The 22,195-nt window shown below is 36.0% G+C and overlaps 1 protein-coding gene across 5 annotated transcripts in view; it reads left to right on the top strand.

Annotated features, from left to right (window-relative positions):
- Positions 1–22,195, top strand: part of UHRF2 (ubiquitin like with PHD and ring finger domains 2) — a 90,096-nt gene that overhangs the window by 15,737 nt on the left and 52,164 nt on the right. For all 5 annotated transcript variants that reach the window (XM_040089592.2, XM_040089593.2, XM_040089589.2 and 2 more), the window contains exons 2-3: positions 7,878–8,120; positions 13,224–13,486. In XM_040089592.2, coding sequence (XP_039945526.1) covers positions 7,878–8,120; positions 13,224–13,486 — 506 coding nt within the window. The remainder of the gene's footprint in view (positions 1–7,877; positions 8,121–13,223; positions 13,487–22,195) is intronic.

The raw sequence follows: 22,195 nt of genomic DNA on the forward strand, positions 1-22,195 counted from the left end.
ATCTAATCAGCATGGATGGATGGTTCTTTCCATGCTGCTGAGGATCTCTGTGCAGCTTTATATTTTGACATGCTTTTAAAAAAAATTTTTAATTACAGTATCAAATAATCCCAAAGAGCATCCAGAAGACACCATGAACTTGTACTTACTTAATTAAAAGGCTCCTTAGAAGAGAAACCTTGCTGTTTTAACTTCCATCTAGAAGTTAATGAGTAAATGTTTCTTTAATGGGATTTTAAGTTTCATCCAAGAAGAAACTACCATATATAAATTAACTTTTTTTTTTCTGTATCTCTGTAACAAAGGAATGAATAATCTTCAAAATGTGAACTACTTTTTAAAAAGCTTAACTTGGAAAAGGTGCAGATTTGAACCCCCTGAAGTCATTAGTTGAGGCTGAACATAGCTGCCTTCACCATGATTTTCTGATAAAGTCAAGAAGTCTTTTTCTTTCAGCTCTTAACTTTCAGCTGTTTTTGTATTGGTACTAATCTTGTACACTGGAATGTATTTTGGATTGTATTTATTTCAGACCAAAAGGTGAAATATGTTGATTCCACCTATACACTTCGCAAATAGTTTTTTAGAAAAGGTGTTAAACCTATTGGAGAATGTAGGCTTTTGTTCCTAATTTTAGGTACAGAGCTTTGGGAAAAGTGTCAGTGTCTCCTCAGAGAAACCTAGTCTTGTTGATTGAGTAGGAAGATGACTAATGTACATTTATCATTATGTTTATGCCGAGATTGATGTGTAATTGCAGACTGTGTCAGCAACAAGATTCTGTATAGTTGGTGTGACCTGGATTTTTGGTGGCATCACATCTTCAAAGGTTCTTGTAGGCTGCTTTGAAGTATGAGTCTTGTTGCAGAAAATTGACAGAACTGAGTCTAATTTGGACCCCTCTCCAGACACGAATAACTTCTTTGGTTACTGTGTTACAAAACATGGTCTGTCTGTATTCTGTTTCGGATTAATATGGGTCTAGAGCCTGTCGGAGTTGGTTGTCCAGATAATTCACCTTCTGTGTTTCTCTAAGAGAGAGCAAAGAAAAAGCAATGATTTTAATCTTTTTAACTGATGACTAAATTCTCTGTCTTGAGATGAGGGAATGATCTGTCATTTGCATCTGTTTTTTGACAGCAAGCCATGGAACGCAAATCAGACAAAAAGCACTAGGAAGTCTGACCTAGGGTTTCTTTTTTAATTTCTGAGGGTGACCCATGGTTTCTTTGGTATTTTTTTTCAAGCACAATAGAAGTTATTTCCTATTTAGGGAAATAAATCTGTATAGTAAGTTAGGTTTTGTGTAAGACTTGTAGGTGTAGTTATTTGGTTTCTATTTGGACCTCTGCTAAAAATGCCAGCAGCAATAAGGACGGGAGAGTTAGGAGAAAACTTGTGGGAATACCAGAGTAAAATCAGTTTGATCAGAGTATGTTCATGACTGCAGAGTATATATGTAAAAATCTCAGTTAAATGTGAAGAGAGCCGAAGCTCAAGTGTCAGAAGTGGTCTTCTGTAGACATGTGAGAAGGAGCTTGTAAACCTCGTAGATGTGCGGTCTCAGCTGAAAGATATTTGCCTTCTTATCCTCTTAATATAATGGATTGTTTGAAGAGTTTCATTGTTCAGGGCTGGAAATATTTTGGACATTCAGCAGTTACTGATACGTGTTAAGAAACATCACTTACATCAAAACTGCCCCATGTGTCAGAAGAATGTGATATGTCTGAGTAGAAGGATCACCAGACAAAATATTTTTTGACAGAGCAGACTGTATGGAACCTGTAACAAATACTGTTAAAACTAGGTTTGCTTGAGGAGTAAGTGGATCTCTTGAGGTTGCATACACTTGGAGACAGTCTATACTAAATCTATAAAGACAGTAACTTTCTTAAGCGGATGGCTACTAGATTCCCCCTTTATTTAGCTTTTGTCTCTGTTGTACCTGAGACAAGTGTACTTCCATGTGAAACAGTGTCACTACACAAGTACCGTAAAAACCTGACCATGTGCCTACTACTCTGAATGTGGTTAATACATGTATTTAAAGGTACCAAAGTTCTTAAGCATTCTTTTGAATAGAATCCATTGTGAAATTAAAAATACTGGTCAGGCTCTCTTTCAGCTTTGAAAATATAAGCAAACTTAGCACACTTTGAGAATGGCTGAAGTCTGTAAACTAAGGAGCCAGTGCTGGGTGGTAAAGGTTATTGAATTGTTTTTGTCCTGAGCCAATCCCATTGCCCAAAATTCACTATTACATGCTGAAAAGCTGAGTTTCAGTTGAGTTGAGTTTTCAGTTATTTGGTGTACTTGGGTTTTCAGTTATTAGGTGCTGGTTAGAGATATGTTTGAATGCTTCTGTGAATTTAGTTCCAACAGCCTGCTTCAGGCAGGAAAAATTAGGTTTGTACATCAATCTTAAGATGGAAAATGCATGAAGTTCTGAAGTCCACTTTGCTTTTTTTCAGTAAGTACTCAGCTGGAAGTTACAGGTTCTTGATTTCTTCAGACTTCATGGAAAATGCATGAAGTTCTGAAGTCCACTTTGCTTTCTTTCAGTAAGTACTCAGCTGGAAGTTACAGGTTCTTGATTTCTTCAGACTAAGAGCCTCTGGATAACTCCTAAAAAACTCTTAATCAAGGGAGTTTTTACTGAACTTGAGCTTGAAGATCTTTACCCTTACGCATTGCCTGTTAAATTTGCCAGGTTCTTGTAATACCTGTGCAGAATAAGACTGATGTCTCTTAACTTTTCAATGTACTTTGTTAATTATAGACCTCATCTGCATTAATTATAGTTTATTTCATCTGTATTGCTAGATACAGGCACATTTCTTGGAAAAGAAAACCTCAGAAGATGCTTAAAGGCACACTTTCATAAACGGTTGAAGGTCTTGACTGTCAAATGGAATGGTTGGATGAAGGTCTCCCCACTCTTGGAGAGCACAAAAAGATTTAAAGTTATTGCATGCTTTCTTGAGTGGTCTCTCTACATGCTTTAGAAGCCATAAGGAGCTGCCCTTCTAACTGGGACTTGTAATTATTGTGATAATAATTGGTAAATTAATTGTTAAGCAATTTTTTTTTACCCGTGTAATGCCAGTATCATACCACAGTCTGCATGATTATTCATGTTCATGTAAGTGCAGCTTCTAAAGTAATTTTTAAACATACTTTTAAAGTAATTTGTGGCTTGATGTTTCAAGTTCTTCTAACTGTGATAGCAGGTAGGTATCAATTCCAGTATTGCATTACTGTGGCTGCTCTTGTGTAGTAGCGTAAGCGTAGCGCTGTGTTATGTTTAAGTATTTATAAAATCCTTCTCTAGGACTATTTTGAAATTAGTGTCTGTAATACATGATGATGAAAATGCATTTGAAAGATGTAATCTGTTTATCAACTTACATGTATTTAGAATAGTGATAGAGTGTTAGATACAGTAAAGCTAGTTGCTCTTTTGTGTCATTTTATTCATAATATGTTAATGAAGCCTTAAAGGCTATTGAAGCATGCTAGTCTTTAAGAGGAATTGAAACTGAAAGTGAAATCTACTGCTAAGGAAACAAATGCATCTTTTTCTTACAACAGTAGGATCAGAAGAGCTAGTAACATTTCATAAATGAAATTGTCTGTTCAGTTGTTTTTGTTCTGGTACATGTTCTAGTCACCCATTAAGAAATCATAGCTGAGTTGAAGTAGATTGATTATCTGATACTTGTGTAATTAATTTTGTTTCTTATTTGCATATATAAACTTATGAATGAGAAGCGACCTTAAATGCTTATTCAACATGTAATTTTTCTTTCTTTTCCTTATGTGCTGTCCAGACAAATATATTTTTAGAGAATCTTCTTAGCGACTTTATGCAAGAGAATGGGATAAAATTGTCTACTGTAATTCAAGAAGAACCGTCATATAGTTCTACTCTCTTGTGTGAAGTGGATTTCTTTAATCAGTGTTTTACAACTTTGTTACTTTGAAACAAGGATTTCAGTTGTCAGTCATAAAGTAATACTAGGCATAGGTATATTTGCAGATTCCCAGATCAGTTCTCGCAAATCAAAAAGCATGTGATTGACTCTGGTTGAGTCTCTCTGGTTGAGTTTCTCTGATACTCTACTTTGTTTCTAGAAGCAGATATTGTTGCAGTGTATCAGCTAGGTTTAAATGTATACAGTACATAAGTAACATACTTCTTGTCCATACAGGAGCTCTTAGAGTTGCCTATCACGTTGCCAGACATTACAACCTGTCTCATGTGAAGTGTGCTTATAGTAATCTTCCATCTTTTACTGTGCTTTGAGACTTAAGTGTAGCCTCACTAGTCACAGAATAATCTGATGCCATGAAATATTCCTGCAATGAGTATAAATTATAAAAACAGCAGGGAAAAAACAAACCACAATCACTTAGGTAGAACATAGACTCATAGAATGGTTTGGGTTTGAATGGACTATAAAGACCATCTTGTTCCAAGTGCCCTGTCATGGACAGGGACACCTTTCACAGACTAGATTGCTTACAGCCTCATCCAACCTCTCCCTGAACACTTCCAAGAATGGGGTATCCACAGCTTCTCTGGGCAACCTGTTACAGTGTCTCACTACCCTCACTGAAAAGAATTTCTTCCTAATATATAATTTGAACCTGTTCTCTTTCAGGTTTGTAGCCATTGCCTCTTGTTCTGTTACTACATGCCCTTGTAAAAGATTCCTCTCCATCTTTCTTGTAAGGTCCCTTTGGAACTGGAAGGTCGCAATTAGGGGACCCTTAAGCCTTCTTCAGGTTTAAAAATCTTAATTTCCTCATAGGAGAGCTGCTCCATCTCCATCCCTCCAATCATGTTTTTGGCCTCCTCCAGACTGGCTCCAACAGTTCCATGTTTTTCCTGTGCTGGGGACTCCAGAGCTGAATGCATCACTGCAGGTGGGGTCTCACCAGAGCAGAGCAGGGGGGCAGAATCCCCTCCCTGGCCCTGCTGCCCATGCTGCTTTGGATGCAGCCCAGGACACGTTTGGCTTTCTGAGCTGTGAGAGCTCATGGCAGGGTCATGTCCAGCCTCTCCTCCACCAGCACCCCCAAGTCCTTATCAGCAGGGCTGCTCTGATCTGTTCATCCCCAGCCTGTGCTGATACCGTGGGATCGCCCTGACTTAGGTGCAGTACCTTGCACTTGATCTTGTTAAACCTCATGAGATTCCCCAGGACCCACTTCTCCAGCCCGTCCAGGTCCCTCTGGACATTCCATCCTCCAGGTCTGATAATTGCACCAATCAGTTTGGTGTCATCTGCAAACTTGCTGAGAGTGTATTCAATCCCATTGTTGGATTATGGAAGATTAATGAAGATTCATTAAATAACATTTGGATTTTGAGCCATTGACCACTACCCTCTGAATGCCACCATCCAACCACTTTCTCAACCATTTAATAGTGTATTTTTTAATGAATTTATTCTGTAAATTAGACAACTTTGCAGTCATCATTTTATTTGGCTGACCATTTAGTTCATGTTCATCAAAGCTGACTTCGCCAATGACAGAGTATTTAGGGTTGGAAGGGACCTCTGGAGATGATCTAGTCTAATCCAGTCCACACTCACCAAGGCAGGGCAGCTTCGAACAGGTTAGTAGGAACATGTCTGGGTACGTTTTGAATGCCTGCAGAGAGTCTCTTACTGCTGTACAGGAATAGGTAGTCTGGGCATGGTGGTGTGTGTGTGTGTGTTTGTTAGTGAAGACAGCTTCTTACTCAAGGCCTAGCCCTGTTATGTCTTTTTTTTCTGTGTATGTTAAATATACTCCTGGACAGAGTACTTCCCCCCCCCCCCCCCCCTTTTTTTTTTTTTTTTTTTTTTTTTAAGTTGAGGTGTTTTTTATGTTTCATGCTAATAGGGAGGACTTATTTGTGGATCAATAATATAACTTAATCTGCAGTCATAACTGAAGAATAGATTGCGAAGACTAGACACAGGACATTAACCTAGCTGTAGTAGAGAATTCAGCGTTTTCAGATTTACTGCTTTACTGAGTTAACTTTAAATTTTAAATGGAAGTACCTCAAAATATTTTTCTGTCAGCCTGCACAGCACCTGTGCTGAGAGAGCAGGAACAATGGCAGGAGAGCAAAGCTCTCATCTACATGTTGTTTACATACCTTTGGTCTACCAGGAACAAAGTTATAATATTTTTTTCTCCAGCACATTAGCTTTCAGATTACCTCAGACCACAGGATTGTAGGAACTACACTGTAATCTCCACCACAGCCTGTACAGTCCAGTTGGAACAGAAATACGGAGAAGTTATGTGTCTTCAGTAACGTCCAATTTATTCATTAATTCAGAATTGGTCTGTTTTGCGGATGTACTGCTGAACTTTTTAACCATTTTGCAAGCAAGAAAAATCACTTGGGAGGGGTTTAATCTTAAATGTAACCTGGAGTAGTGATCAGAAGCAGTATCAACGTGGATATCCCCTCCAGTGTGTTTTTGTAGTAACATTATGTGTCTTTGTTTTGAGTTTATTTGTACTTTGAATATAAGAATAATGCTTTAAGCTTATTAACAGTGAAAATGCTTGTGGTGTGAAAAGCCCCCAAATCTGGATTGTCATAGGGTTGCAAGAACACTTCTAATGGCCGTTGTGAAAGAGTTGTCAAAAGTGTAGGAACTTATGCCATGTCTTGCTTCTCAGTATGAAGCACTAAGCCTAAAGGCCCAGGCATATGAGGTGGTGTTGGTAATCACCTGGATGATAACAGTTACTGGAGATTTCTGCTTTAAGACTTGCCTTGCTTTAATAGTTGCAGCATGGAAATCTTCAGTATGGTTTTGTGTGCTGTGTGTTGAACAGGTTAGAAAATGGGCAGCTGAGTAAGGTTCTTTTGTGTAACTGTTGATCATACAGCTGTATCAGCTTCAATTCCTTTGACTCATACTATGAATGCCCATATTTACATGTCCCAGTTGTCGTTACAGTAGTTATCAGCAGTAAGGAGAATTTTTTTTTTTTTGCAAGATATTAAGTTCATGGAAGAAGAACTGGTTCATTGCTTGACTCTCAGCTTCTGTTTATAACTGTCCCCTGCCCTTTAGAGTTGTTTTGAAAAAGCAGAGGGGATGGAGAAAGAAATTTGGATTTTAATTTGTCTATCCTGAGATTGTTTGAATGTTAGAGAAAACTGTTAGTGAGAAACTGGAGAGGTGCTCCTTTTTTTTCTTTTCTGTTCCTTTCCCCATTTTTTTGTTGTACGGATACTGCCCATAAGCTCATGAAAGCCGTTCTGTTTGAAAATATTTAGGAAACATCAACTGGTGTTGAAAATAACACCTATTCTTGAAAAAAAGTGTAGATAACTTTTTTTTTTGCTAGAATAGTTTCAAAAGACATGAGTTTTTTAGTCATTCATTTTTTTCTCCCACTGCAGTGTGAATTAAAGTGTAACTAATGCTAATTTTGCTATTTCAAAGCAATTCATTATACTTTCAGGTGAATCAGATCTCTGCTTGAAATGTGCTGTAGGTCATTAAGAGTGTTTACTGAGCAAAACAGGAGTACTGCTTCTTGAATTTTCCTAGTGCACAACTTGTAATTTTTTGGTGTTTCTCAGCTTAATCTTAGGTAGGGAACATCAGTCTGTAAGGATGTCTGTTTCTAGTTTTAAGCCTTCCACTGATTTTCATTGAATGAAATTATGGCCACAGTTAGCTTGAGGAGTTTGTTTTTTCATATACTCAAGACAAAGGTTTTTATTGATCAGTAAGATATGGCTTGTCTTTTCTGGTCTATGCAATTATTGTCTATGAAAAGAAGATTTAAAAACTACTTAGCTGCCTTAAGGTAGATTTTTACAAGTGCACATTTCTTTTTGACAGCTAGAAGATGGACATACTTTATTTGACTACAATGTTGGACTAAATGACATAGTTCAGCTTTTGATACGTTCTGATTCTGAAGCTCCTACCACTGCATCTGTGACAGATCAGGATGGAGAAGTCAATCCCTCTGCTGTTTCCAACTGCAAGAACAAAATCAAAAAAACAAACAGTGGATCACCCAGTCAGCCATCTACGTCATCTCGTTCGTTTCTCATTGATCCTGGCATTGGGTTGTACAAGGTATGTACAAACTTCAAAAGCTTGCCTCGCTCCTATGAACTTAGTTCTGTTTTTAGAAAAGTATTGTTTTATTGTATCAAAGACTGTATCCTCGTTGCTTTCTTTTATTATTCCCCAATTTGGCTTAAGTGAAATTTATATTATTTAAGTGGGCTCTTGGAGAGTCATGAGCATGTCTCTTGTACCATGCTCACTTCTCAGGAGAGATCTTAAACTCTGACACACTATGTTCTTCAAAACACATTCTTGAAGTAGCTGTGAAACAAATGCTTTCTTGCGGACAAAGAAGTTAATAAAAAAAAATGTGGTAAAGTATAGCTTTTTCCCTTCTTTTTTCTTCAAGCTTGCCAAATAATTGTTTTAGTACTAATGTTTCAGTCCTTCATTAGAACTAGACAAATTGTGGAAATGCACAGTTTCTTTAAGCTATATATTTTGTAATGATACCTTTTTTAATATAAGTTCTTTAGGAATTGCATACCTAGTATTAATTTAGTTTTGTACCTTGTTGAACTTTTCAGTACTGTCATGAAGGATTACTTCAGACTACCAGAAGTTTAATTTAATCAGAAAAGAGGCAGTTTCCAGATTGCTAGCTTATTGAATATTTAGTAGAAAATATGTGTATGAATATATCTATGTATATCTATCTGTAGGGCATGATAGCCTTTCACCTCCTCTTTGGGGGTTTCTCTTAGATAAGACATAGCTATAACAGTAATTATTTTGCTGGAAATGTTGACACTTAGGGAGAAGGAAAAGGAAGTTGAGGTTGCTGTAAATGGGCAGACTTGCTACAGTGTTGCCTTGAGTTCTTGAAGAATTGACAGATCTAGCTGAAAAAACCATGAGCTTGGCCCCTCTCTGGCTTATCTTGCACCTGGCTCAAGCAAGGTCTCAGGATGGAATGATGGCTGGAGTGAAGCAGAGGCCACATGGCCTTGTGTTATTTCAGTAGGGTACAGAGGAACACTGGCACCAGGCATTATCCTCACTTCCCCTTCACCATGTATATTGCTAAAAGTCCGTTTTCTTTATGGACATACGGATGTGCACAGAGACTATGAGTCAGAGAGCCTTTACTGCCACCTCAGCAGATGGACCAAATTATTTCTTTTATCTTTTATATCAACTGTAAATTTTGAGCAAAAGTTACTAAGATCTTCATAAAGTCCTATTTGCGTAGTAATTTTCACACACCTAGGTATGCAGATGAAAAGAGAACTTGTCTGTGGAAGACCACAGTTACCACAAGCCCATCTGTAACATGAAATTGTTCCTTTTGAGTAGGACCAAAAATTTGAATATAGAAGGGGTATTTTGGGGATGAAAGACAGAGAGGGAAAACACCTCTGCTTGCTTGGGGTAGTTTGATGGACAGTGCCTCTCCAGAAAAGGCACATTTAAGTGGCTTTGTGCCCCCCAGTTGCGCTGGAGCAGACCCAGGAATATTTATACACACAGAGGAATATTTATTAATGTTTGGGAATATTTATTATTACAGCTGAATATGTATTAACATATATGGATATTTATTTGTATATATGAGTATTTATTAACATATATAAATATATGTATTTATAGTGCTAACAGATCTCTGTTACTATTACTTTCTGTCATGACACATATTAATACTCTGTGGTTAGTGCATTGCTCACTGGCAATCCAGATCCCATCTCCTGTTGCTTCAATAAACTGCACTGTTGGTGCGTCTGGATTGTGGACGTTACTGAACACAACCAGACCTAATGCTGAATTAATCAGAAATCAAGCCCAGTGGCACCCAGCCCTCTGACCTCTGAAGACCAGCTGGAACAGCAGGAGGTTGATTCTCTGCCAAATTTCTGTAGCCTTAATGTGACAGAGGCTGCCATCTGTATACAAGGCAACTTCAGTTAGAGTTCTGTTGATTCTCTGAGGAATCAGGGCGTCACAAAATCAATAGCTTGAATATGGAGACGCAGGCTTGTGTGCTTCCATTTTCTTTTATGTGCATTTATTACAATGGGAAGAACTCCAGTTCTTCAGTTCCGATGCTTTACAGTTAATCAATGAGTGTAAAAGATAATGAAAGAAAGGATGGGGAGAATGATGGGGAGATGGGAGAACACAGCAGATAGACTGATCTGAGGCAAAGAATACTAAAATGTTTCTTTTTCAAGATTGTTAGATTTCAATATGTTAAATATTAAGTAGTTTCTTAGCTGTTTTGTTCAGGATTAAATCAGAAAATATAACAGAGAATGGTGATATTGGCAAGTATACTCAAGGAAACTTTTTGTCAAGTCATCTGAAATTTTTGTGGTGTCTCATTGTAGAGACCTAACACTTTCTCCTTCATTACTTTCTCAGTCAACAATGTTTTCAATATGTCTAGGTAAAAATTAAGGATATTGTCATTTCACTGTTTGCAGTTTATAGATACCAGTATGAATGTATATAGAGGATTTCTAATTATAGTATTTGAAAACTTTGAAGAATATATTTTTACCCAGTATTGTAGTTCAAAGCTTGTAAACTTATTTAATAGAAGTTGGTAAAAAAGGCCTAGGACCTAATAAACTGAGGTACGTTAGGTGGCTAAATAGGGGGATATATTTAGTGGGTTTGCGTTTTGTTGTCAAACAATAAGGAGTAGGGTACTTACCGGAAGAAATGTTTTCTTAAAGCTTACTCTGTCTGAGCAAAGTCTTTGTCCTTACTGGATCTTCATCCAGAGCTAGACTCAACAAGATACCTGTTACTTACTCCATGCTGTGGATAGTCCAAACCTCTGTGCCCTGCTCTGTTTTTTTGAGTTCAGCTACCAAAAGGAAAGTTAGTCAGTATGGAACCTGCAATTAAAAAAGCTATTAAAATGGTAGAGTTGATATTGGAAATAAAAGTTAATAATAATTAAAATGCTGTTAATTGGTTAAAATTGTAATTTAAACAGAGTTCCTCTGTGTGGTCATTGTATATTATGTAAATCAGAATGCTTTAGCTGGTTTTATATCGCAGTTGTACCTGACGTCTGACACAGTTCCATGGGCTCTGAAGGACTGGTAATGGATGGATTTATGTACAGCTCTTGTTCCTTATTACTAGGTATTGTTAGTGGTGTCTGGTCTAAGAACTGGGCTGCCATCCCAAGATGTACTTGGCATGAATGAACAGCACCACCTTGGCTAAGCAATGGTCAAAAAGAGGAATAACAGGATGAGTTGCAAGAGAGCAGTTATAGTAACAGTGGTTTGGCCATGCAGGAATGATGTTAGAAAAAACAAAGGTCATTCAGAAGCATGTGTGTGTTTCATTTTCTGATTCTCACATGGTCAAGTTTTCTTTCAAAAAACAGTGCAGTAAAAACATTTTAGCCAAGAACACAGCTTGGAATAAAACCCAAACAAATGGAATCTGTAATTAAAATCAGTGTTTGTTTAATACTGTTCACAAATAGCTACTAATGAAACGGTTCTTAAACCAAACACCACATACAAGAAATAGTTCTATTATGCTCCTCAGAAGTCTGTGGTAATAATTATTTGCTCTTACTCTTTGTAAATGTGGGAAGTATGTTGTGTAATTATTCAAATTAAATTACATGTGCATGTATTATAGAGGAATGATTAAGGGAGTTTGCATTGATATATTGTTTTATTATTATTTTTCAAATTTTTTGTTGTTCTGGATCTGGATATGATGGGTTTTGGCTGATACGGCTTCTTTGGCACTTCTGTAATTGGTTGCAAGAAGTAGCAGCAGATGGGGAATCTATAATAGTGTGTGTCTCATTCAGCTGTGTTCTGGAGAAGAGGAAGTAAAGCACCTTCATGAAGGGATGTCTTCATGAAGGTTCCTTCTAGAAGTGCCAGAATGCACTGTTTATATTTAAAATAGATCGATGGTTTTAAAATAAGGCTGTTCTTCTCTGATTTGTTTATCATGTGGCTGAAATTGTCGTCCTGGTAGTAAGCTGTACTTTGAATACTGTAGATTCTAATAAAGTAAAAATAAAAATACGCTTTCGTATTTTAAACATGCATAAGAACAAAACATTACGTTTGGAAAGTTATCTGAAAAGGAGGAATGGCAGGAGTGAAACAGGAAGTATTCCTTTAATGGGATAAATTTGTTAGCTCAAACTGCTGTCAGTTCTTCTTTCAGATACTTAAGGATTACTTCACTCTAAATACTAAAACTTACTGAGTTTTGCTGCTGTGAAAATGCAGTAAGATTATTCAGATTTTAGAAACTAGCCTTTGGAGTGTGAGAATAAGTATCTGTCAGGCACAGTGTTGGTACCTGACAAAGACTGTAGCTTAAACCATATATGTATTTTTATATATACATATCTGCATTAAAGATTTTTTATCTGCAGTAGTTCTGTTGTAATAATTTTTTTATAGTTGGTGTTTGAAGTGGTTTTTAAATCTTTTCTTTCAGTGTTATCAGTATTATTAAAGGAACATCAGTTTATTATCTGAACACTCGAGAAAATAATACATGATTTAGAATAGTAAAATGGTTTGGTTGCTTAATACCAGTAATACTCTGAGTTCAGGGGGGAGAAATTCTGGAGATGAGTTTAATTTCTTGCAGTCATAGTATTTTGGCTGACTGCAGTGGCAACCTTGTTAGATTGTTTCCTATCTGTCCTTGAGTCTTTAATGATTAAAAAAATCTCAAAGGACAGAAAGGTAGAAATTAAATAATAATTCCATGTTGGAGGCTCAGGAAGGTCTATAAACCCTTTGGTTTTGAGTTAGTATTTCATATGCTCTTCATAGCCATAAAGAACATTTGGTGAAACAAGAGGAAAGGACAATGAAAGAGAGCAAGCTAATTTTCAGATTTGAAGGGGAAAACTAAAAGTTGCTTTTTAAAATGACATATAAATTATATTTATACTAGAATTTAATGAAGGAAGAGTAATAAAATACTGAAAGTGCAAATAAAAGTATTTATGATGGGATATTACTTTATCTTGCAACTACTTATTATAATTGATTGTTTTACTGATAACAAAGTTAAGCAGTAGCATAGTAAGTTGTCTTACTTATTTTTTTCTTAATTGGTATTTCATAAAATAAGCATAAATTCATTATTGAATTTTCCTTTTAGATAAATGAACTGGTGGATGCCCGTGATACCAACATTGGAGCCTGGTTTGAAGCTCATATAGAAAATGTTACCCGAGCAACAAAGGGACATAAGAGTAGTAAAGCTCAAGGGAAGAGTGGTAACACTTACAAAAGGACTAATGGAAACTTAAATCAAGACCATTCTAGAGAAAATGCAAATAATTCGGACAGTACACCTTCCACATCTTACTCAGACTGTATGGACACTGATGAAGAAGCTATTTATCATATCAAGTATGATGAGTAAGTGCTCCTGATACTATTTTGAGGACATCACATATTGTTATTTGGTTTGTATAAACCAAGAATTTCTTGAAGAAGCTTGGAATCAAAGAAAGCAAGTTCAATATGGCAACCAAGAAAAAAAATTACTAAAATATCTATAACACTTTTCAGTTGGGTATAGGAAACCCATTGGCAGTAATGATGTTTTTCATGTCTTGTGAAATATTAATGTCTTCTCCTTAGAAGTATATAATTTCTATATAAGAATATACATCCTTTCTACATAAGAAAAAAGAAACCGTATAGCCAAATTTTTACTGTTGGATTTTTCAACTTTTTTAAAAAAAATTTAAAAAAATATTTCCTGTGTATGTAGAATTTCTCTAAATAGAGCTGGTGGACAGCTCCCATTGAAGTTTGATTTATTTTATTTCAAATGGAGTAGTAGTTGTGCACAAAATTTCAGATCTGCACTTATAGTAGAGATTTGTTATTGAGAAGTTCATGACTGAGGACTTGAAACTTATCCTGAACTGGGGAGAGGGCATTAAGGGTGGGTTTTTTTTCAAGTTAATTTGGGTGGTTTTTTGTCCCTTCTCTAGGAGCTCTAGAGCCTGCAATGTGTGGGTGGGAATCCTTGAGTTTGAAGGAATTTTGTATTTATGAGCAGGCTTTGCACCACTTCATTTGCTTGAGAAATTGTTCTGAAATTTTTTGGTAATAATGTGTTAAAGCAGTAAGTTGAGCTTCTAAACAAACAAAATTTTAAATTAATTATTTTTAATTTTTGATATTGACATTAGTAGCAATACTGTAGTCTGTGGAATATAAGATTGAGGTAGAACGATGCAAAGTATATTAAATATTAACTAAATGTAGGTTTCCAAAACAGTGTTTTAGATTAACTATTTCTACTTTATATATTTTAGTATATTACGTAACTCTGAGTCTGAGTTACAGAGAGCACTTTTTGTTCATTGTACTAGTAATAGATATAACTTAATGCACTTTTTGGACTCAATGCTAAGTTTGCAAATGCAAATTGAATGCAAATACTTCAGTGAATATTGCAAAAGATATTTGAAAATAACATAATCAACTATTCTAATCAAACAAAAAATATTTTTCCTTGAAGTTAATGTCTTTGGTAGTGTGATTTCAAAGATCTGTTTTTAATAATGTCTAATTTTACATTACTGTGGATATATGTAAGCTAGCAATGGGCAAGCATTTCTGCGAAAGTAACTGTTGCAGTGAAATTATGATTTTGTTTTATAGATGCTGTTATTTTTTTGTGAGCTGGGAGTACAGAAGTAGAAAAAGTTTCACAACAGTTTGATTTTTCTTTGGTATGATCTTACAAAACGAAAAGATTGACCTCTGTTAATATGTACTTCCCTCTCAGTAAGCGGAGACAGTCTTCTTACTCCTACAAGGTGGTTACGTATAGCAGCTCTATACACTTAGCCAATGGCACAAAAGCATGAAGTGGCAAGATCATCACATTTAATCTGATCAGTCTAAGGTATTGGAAGTGAGAGCTTTTGGATAAAAAAATTATTGGAAAGTGCGACTTGTACATTTATGAGTCATAAAGTTTTTGGTGGATGTTCCTGATACAATACTTTTGGGATCCCACTTTTTTATTTTAGCGTTATCCAACATGCACATTCTTATTGTAACTACATTTGTGCTTCTACCACTTTGTTTTCATACCTTAGTGTTTACCTTTGATGTCTGTAGATAGCACTTGTATTCTGCCACCTCTTTGCTTGATGTGGCTAAGTAGGAAGACCATGGTGTGCTTTGACACACAGTTCTCTGCTACAGAAATAGATTAATTTATCTCTTCAATCCTGTTCTTCAAGCTTTATATCTTATTGTGAGTACTGTGCCCTGCACAGTTACTTCTGCATGGATGTTTTGTTTTTTCAAGTTTGGATTGAGCATTTTGCTGCCAGGTGTACATGACATTTTCTAGTCTATACTTGTGGTGTTTTGGAGTTCTTCTTTCTCCTTCTTATCTCTGATAGATGAGGCTCTCATGGGTGACATAGTTTCAGCTTTTTCTTTCCTACAACAGGTATTCTTACATGACACAAAAACACTCTCCATTATCTGAATAGAGTAAAAATGACTTATAAATGGAAGACATAAGCCTGGTGCCAGTAAAGCCATTAAAATTATTTTAATACATTGGAAGGACTATATCTCAGAGGTGGGCACAGGTGCACAACTTCTCAAATCATAACTGATGCTTTTCTGTCTGTTACATCCTTCCAGTTTGGAAAAAATCACCATAAAGGTTACAGTTGAGGGATAGGTCACCTATAATGCATTGAATTGGTGTACTCTACCTCCTTGATCAGTATGTTCTCCTATAACAGTTTTTCTTAAAGGGTGAAGCAGGATTTGTCCTTTCTTTAGTGAGAAAGCTGGCTTTAGCAGTGGTGCTGCTAGATTTACATATCACAAGTCCTGTATAAAACCTAAATGCTTTGTTACGCAGTCTTAAATTTCATAAAAGTGTTCCTCCTCTGGAGGGCTCAGTGTTCATTTGTTCTTCTTTACATTTCTTGTTTAAATAGCATAGGTACAGTGAATTTGAAGGGAAAAAATATGACAGCTCTTTTTGCAAAGAGTACAGTTAAGGGAAATTACCCTTTCTGGGCAAGAATTAATTATTGTAATCTCAAAGGGGTAACTATCTTTTGAGTAAACAGAGCCATCTTACCAGCTGTGACTGCCACAGATAGGAGGTACTACATTTTCCTCTGTGATTTTGTAGATAACAGCACAGGTGACTTGTTTCTGTTGTAGTTTTCTCCCACCCCTTCCACCACCATGCCCCACCCCAGCTACGTGTCTAGTATTTAACTAAATTGCTGCAATAGTTTTAAAACCCACATATTTCTGCAGCGAGAAAACCTAGAGCAATTCAGAGGAACAGAATTCAGTTTCAGATTAAGCTGGAGTCAAAATTCTTGATAAGTGCAAAGGTTTAAAAGACATTTACTTGTTTGCCAGTGAGGAAGTGGCCAAAATACCAGTTTTACCAATGCTGACCTTCAAGCAGTATCAAATTTCTTGGCATCCATTTGTGGCTGTGTAACTTCTGCATGACAATTCATCTTCCTTCAATTTCTGAAAGCAAGTTTTTTCTTGGTGGCAGCAGTTTGAAGGTGTGTTCCTGGTTTTGTCTGTATTTCCTCCCCTTAGACTTATTCCCTGTAATTCCATTTCATGTTTGCATTTGTGGGTATCACAAGGAGCCATTAAACACTTTGAAGTCCAGGATATGCTATCAGGTCTCGTACAATACTATCATACATTTCTTTCTTCTGCTCCCAGCAACTTACTTCAAATACAGAAGAAACTAACCTGTCTTGAACATAAGCCGAATCCTGATTTAAAAGGACTTGTGATGAATCTCAACACGTGCTGAGGTCTTAAAGTTAACTAAGAACTGTAGGTGATCTCCACCACAGCTTGCTTAAGAATCACTTCCAAATCAGAAACAGGACATTTCAGTAGCCAAGTGGCACCATAAGGATATGCCTACAATGCTGTGTCATATCAGCATTTGCCCATTCCTCTTATCTTAATATATGCCATATTTGTTAGTGGTGTAGCACTGGTTATAGTGTGCTTAGTTTCAGGGAGACAGTTCTCATTCTGCAAGTATTAGCTTCTTGATCATTAACTCCCCAAAGCAGCTAGGAAGACTTAGGGATTTACCCTAAGTAATTGGATTACAATCAAGTAATGTCTTTTCCTTTCTTTTCTTGTTTCAGTCATTTGTAATAAAGTATTTCCATTTAAGAATGCTCTCAGCAGAAGCCACAGGAATGCTGGATGTTTCTGCAGCATGAGAAATTTCAGTATGACAATTTATATGCAAGTACAGATTAAGTATGACTGAAGTGTAGGTAACTTTTTTCAAGGCCATTGTTTCGGCTGATGATATTCTTCTCAGGTTTTATAACAATCAGAATTTTATTTTAAACCATGAGGTAATACATGCATCCATCATATGCCATAAAGTATGCTTTGGTTATTTCTTCTAGGGAACTAATTGTTTCTGTTTACTTCATGCTTAGTATGAGCTGTGGAGTGATCCCATTGGATTTTAAAGGTGTACAAACACACACACATTAAGAAAATTAGGATTTCACTGTGCTGCCACAGAGGTCAGAAAAAAGGTAGTCATCCTGTGTGTGGATGAAGCAATATGCAAGACACAGTCTCATAGCTGGAGAGCACGGACTATTCTGAGGTGATGAGGAGAAAAGTTTAAGTACTGCCTGGTACAAACCCCCCACTTTCTACTTGAAAGTGTTAAATATAGCTGAAGAGATCATCAAGAAGATAATAGAATTAAACTTGCTATTACTTTCTCAAGGAATGGTTTGAAGATCAGACTTGCTTAATTGGGACCATTTTCTGAATGTTTTTAATATGAAATTTTCAGATATCAGTAGTAGGCTGGGATTCAATAGATTGTATGTGAGAATTTGCATGTCACCCTGCCGATAAATTGATTTTTCGAGACCAAAGGACGTATGAGCCATTCTCAGATGAGGAACCCCTACTCCTTTCTTATACTTTGCCTTCCAGCTGTGTACATCTAGTAGTGAAGTTGCGTTGAATTTTGTGGTTATGTGACTGTCCAATGAAGTGCTCTTGTTTCCTAATATATCTAAAAACTAATATTTACTAGGTGAGTGTTACTGAGTTTTGTCATTCATTAGTCAAATAAATTTGCCCAGTGGGGCTGGATATAGGAAAGATCCCCTTCTTATTTGAGAGGTAGCTGCTTTATGCAGCATTAGTGATAGTGCATAATGCAAACTGTTCTGTGAAGAACTGCCAATATACATTCCTTTGCATGCTATGTGTTTCTCAACTGAGTTATTTGACTTCTTTCTTTTTATACATCAAACACAGGAAAGAGTGCAAATCAGGAGGATGCATGCTGTCAGATTCCTGACTCAAGTTTCAGACACTAATGTGAGGAGAGGGATTCGTTTTGAACGACATGAAGTTAACATGACAAAATTATTAGACTGTAGTTTTATTATAGCACTTACTTACTTTTGTTTATGTTGGAGAGTTTAGAATTTCAGAAGAGGAAGAGGAATGAAGGCTATATTGTCTGCTAAGTGGAATGTTAAGACATGTAGACAAGTAGGAGGGTAAGACATGTTTTTTCTGACCTTATGTCAGTCACAAACCTTTTTTATAATTACTCTGACTACTGGAGTACCTCTCCTAGCTATGTAATTTTGTTTTCCAGTTCCTAATATCAGTGATTAGTTGGTTTACTCATTCAAAATTTTTACCTCATATAGATTATTAGGCAATGCTAAAATAATAAAAGAGCTGCTATGTCAGATGTCTTTTTTTCCATATATCCTCACTAGAAAGCGTGCCACAGAAACATTCAGACTTGGAAACATTTTATCAGAGTAGCTGCACACTACTCTTTTCTTTTCAAGTCTGTTTCTTGTAAGGTTATTTGCAATGGGTTTCTGACTGCATATGCTGTGTTTTATATTGTAAGAGTATTTGTATATATTACAGTGAGGGTTTTGACAACAGGCATTAACTGTAAGACTTTGATTTCTAATGATGTAGACGCCTTGTGCAAACTGAAAACGAAGTAGTTTGAGGAGATAATCTAGGTGTTTTTTATGTCTCTTTAGAAAGGATTTGAGCTAAGGGAGGGAAGCTTTGCTGTCCTAGTAGGTGCTGTCCTAGTAGGTGTTTGAGAGAACAACTAAAATAATAACAGTTAAACTTTTTGTTTGTTTAAAACTGATTCTTGGTTGAAAAAATGGTGTGATCAGTGAGAATAAGATTGAATTTTACTACTTGTTCATTTAACTTGAATTAGCTGTAAGTGTTCTCCTTGCATTCCTGAGAAAAGTTTGTTCAAAAAATTCATGGTTTGTCATTCATGACTTGTCTGCTGTCTAGTGAAGTAAACCTGGTTTTCACTATATTCACATTACTTAAACTTGTAATACAACAATGTTGTGTTAAAGATGGAATGTTCTGTGTATATCTTACACTTCTGAACTTCTGTTTTGATACTCTTATTTCCAGGTTGTCTTCCTTCAGACTATCCATGTTGTCCACTCAGTGCAGTCATGTAAGACTAGAAGTTACTTTTTCTTGAAATTCAGAATTAAAGTAACTAGGAAAGTAAGATGGTTCTCTTCAGGCTATTAATACGGTTTCTTAGTGTTTAAGCCACATAATTCTGTAATTATTAGTTGTTAGGTAAGGTTCTCAAAATCTTGTTTATGTTCCGTGTGACTGATTTTTACCTTTATTCATGTTCAGTATGCCTTCTAGTCTGTCTTCTCAAATATATTACTTGTTTTTCTTGTAATAACCAATTATCAGACTTCCTGTTTTTTTTGGAAGTGCACAGCTTGACTACCCCAGTGATTTTTTTTCTTTCCCCATTCATAATTGTGGCTTACATGGTCTTCCTGTGTAGTCCTTTGTGAAACACTGTGTTGGCTTTCTCAAACTGCCACAGCAAAACTGATTTATTTCCTCAGGTTATAAGGGAGTGGGGTGTTGGGAATCAAGTTTTTATTCAGTTCTACCTTCTTAGTCAGATTTACCTCTTCCAGGAGTTAATTTCTTTCTTTTTTTTTGGTTTTGCCCTTCTATTCCTTCATTCCAGGGTTGGAATGACTCTTTTCTGAATTTTTTGATGGAGAAAATAAATCATACTTTCATTTTTTTAATATTGGAAAATATGTTTTTAACATTCCTCACCGTTCTAGTATGGAGAGTGATGGGGAAGTCTTTAGTTTTGTTCCCAGAATTTTATCTTTCTAGTTCTAGTTGTTCTAGTAGGAAAAGTATTAGAGGGTATGTTGCAAGGTCTCAGCAAATTGAGCAGGCTTGGGTTTATTCTGACATGGAACTACTAAGTGCCCTAGCATTTGAGCATTTTTAGGAGCCACATACAACCATCGATCATAGCCAAGACATACTGGAATTTTTGCTTTGTGAATAATTCTTTGCTATGGAGACTGTCTACACAGATAGGAAATCTCAAGAAATCCTTGCTATGCTAGTGCCAGAAATACTACAGGGAAGAATTGAATCAGAGGTAAATGGAGACATCCTATGGTGCACAATATTCATTAGACTGTTATGATTATGCTTGCTGGTATAGCTCCTTTTTTCAGTATCAGTTGCCAAATATCCTGAGAACATGGAAAACCAAGAAACTGTCCACAGCTGTTTTAAATTGAAAGGTTTATGCCATATAATCTTCATTTCAACTGTACCAAATTTATGCTAGTCTAATTAAAACATTGCTATGAAAATGTTTTTCTCTTGACTGTGAGCTTAGGGTTTTAAAAGTAACTCAATAAATGAGAAAACACTTTCAGCATATGTTCGTGTCTCACATTAGTCCTTTATTAAAGCTTGGCACAGTGGGCAAGGATTAATTTTCAGTTAATTCTTGAGATTAAAAGATCATATTTATTCTCTATATTTTGGTTTATCTGCATAAGTCCACATATTTGTATCTTGTGATTCTATGCTTAAATATTTTTCTTGCATATTTAAGAGATTAGATTTTAAATTAATGTGTGATTTTTACAAATGTCATGCTAAACTTCAGGAAGACGGATGTGAGGCAGTAGAATTTTCTAATGTGAGTGTGATTTTTTCCATATTCAAATATATTGTGGCATTAGACACATTTGAGGGAACAAGTTCACTGTGAAAGTACTGTTTACTTATAAGAATAATAATGAATAGTGATACTGAGCTTAATACACACAGTTTAACTCTGTAAGTTGTATCCTAACTCAAAAACCTTGTGGCAAAAACTGCTTTTGCTGTTCTGCCTGCAGTATCAGCTGTGGACTAATGTGAAGGATTAAACAGCTGGTAGCATTCACCAGCAACCATGAAAATGTTCCTCTGTGTGTGAATGCAGAGCTGTAAAAACATTCAGTATCTGTAACTCTTTGCAGAAGAAAGGTAAAATGTGGCAAAAGAAATCTCATTTGTATTTTTCTAAGATTTGTAGGCTTGTGTTTCTGACCAGCTGATTAGAGGAAAAATGCACTCAGTGAAGAGTCAGCCTTCCTTTTCTTCCTTTGGAAAACAGTTTCTGTTTATGAAAGGGGATTTTGGGATGTCTTTTGGTAAGTGGTCTTGTTCTAGTCAGTTTTTTCATGAGCTGCATCCAAGAACAATGGTGAAGACATTGTTAATGCTGACAATCTTTGAAATTTCTCATCAGTGCAATAGGAAGGATCTGTTCTGAGTTGTATGGACGTGGGAAAGATAGTATGAATCTGAATTTAGGGAAAAACATTTGTCCAAAGCTTCCGAAGCTGAAGACATTTTGCTTTCAGAAGAAAACAGATTTTTCAGATCAGGGTTAAGTTTCTATGAATGTCAACTCATGTAAGTCACTTTTTTTTTAATAGTGACAAGAGAACTTCTAAAATGTTTATTGGTTATTTTTATGATCCCATATGTATTTCTTACTTGATTATTTCATTGTGTACATAAAGGATGTCTATTTTTGATCTATCTCCTCTAGTTTCCTGATGATAAAGCACTATTTTGGTTTCAGAGTACAAGTAAACTGAGTATTTATTTATTTATGTTCTACTTGCTGTCTTCTACAAACTTTAGGACAGTTTTACTGTAAAACTTCGGCACTGATTAAGAGGT

The sequence above is a fragment of the Hirundo rustica genome, chromosome Z, assembly GCF_015227805.2.
Source record: "Hirundo rustica isolate bHirRus1 chromosome Z, bHirRus1.pri.v3, whole genome shotgun sequence".
NCBI classification, from domain to species: domain Eukaryota; kingdom Metazoa; phylum Chordata; class Aves; order Passeriformes; family Hirundinidae; genus Hirundo; species Hirundo rustica.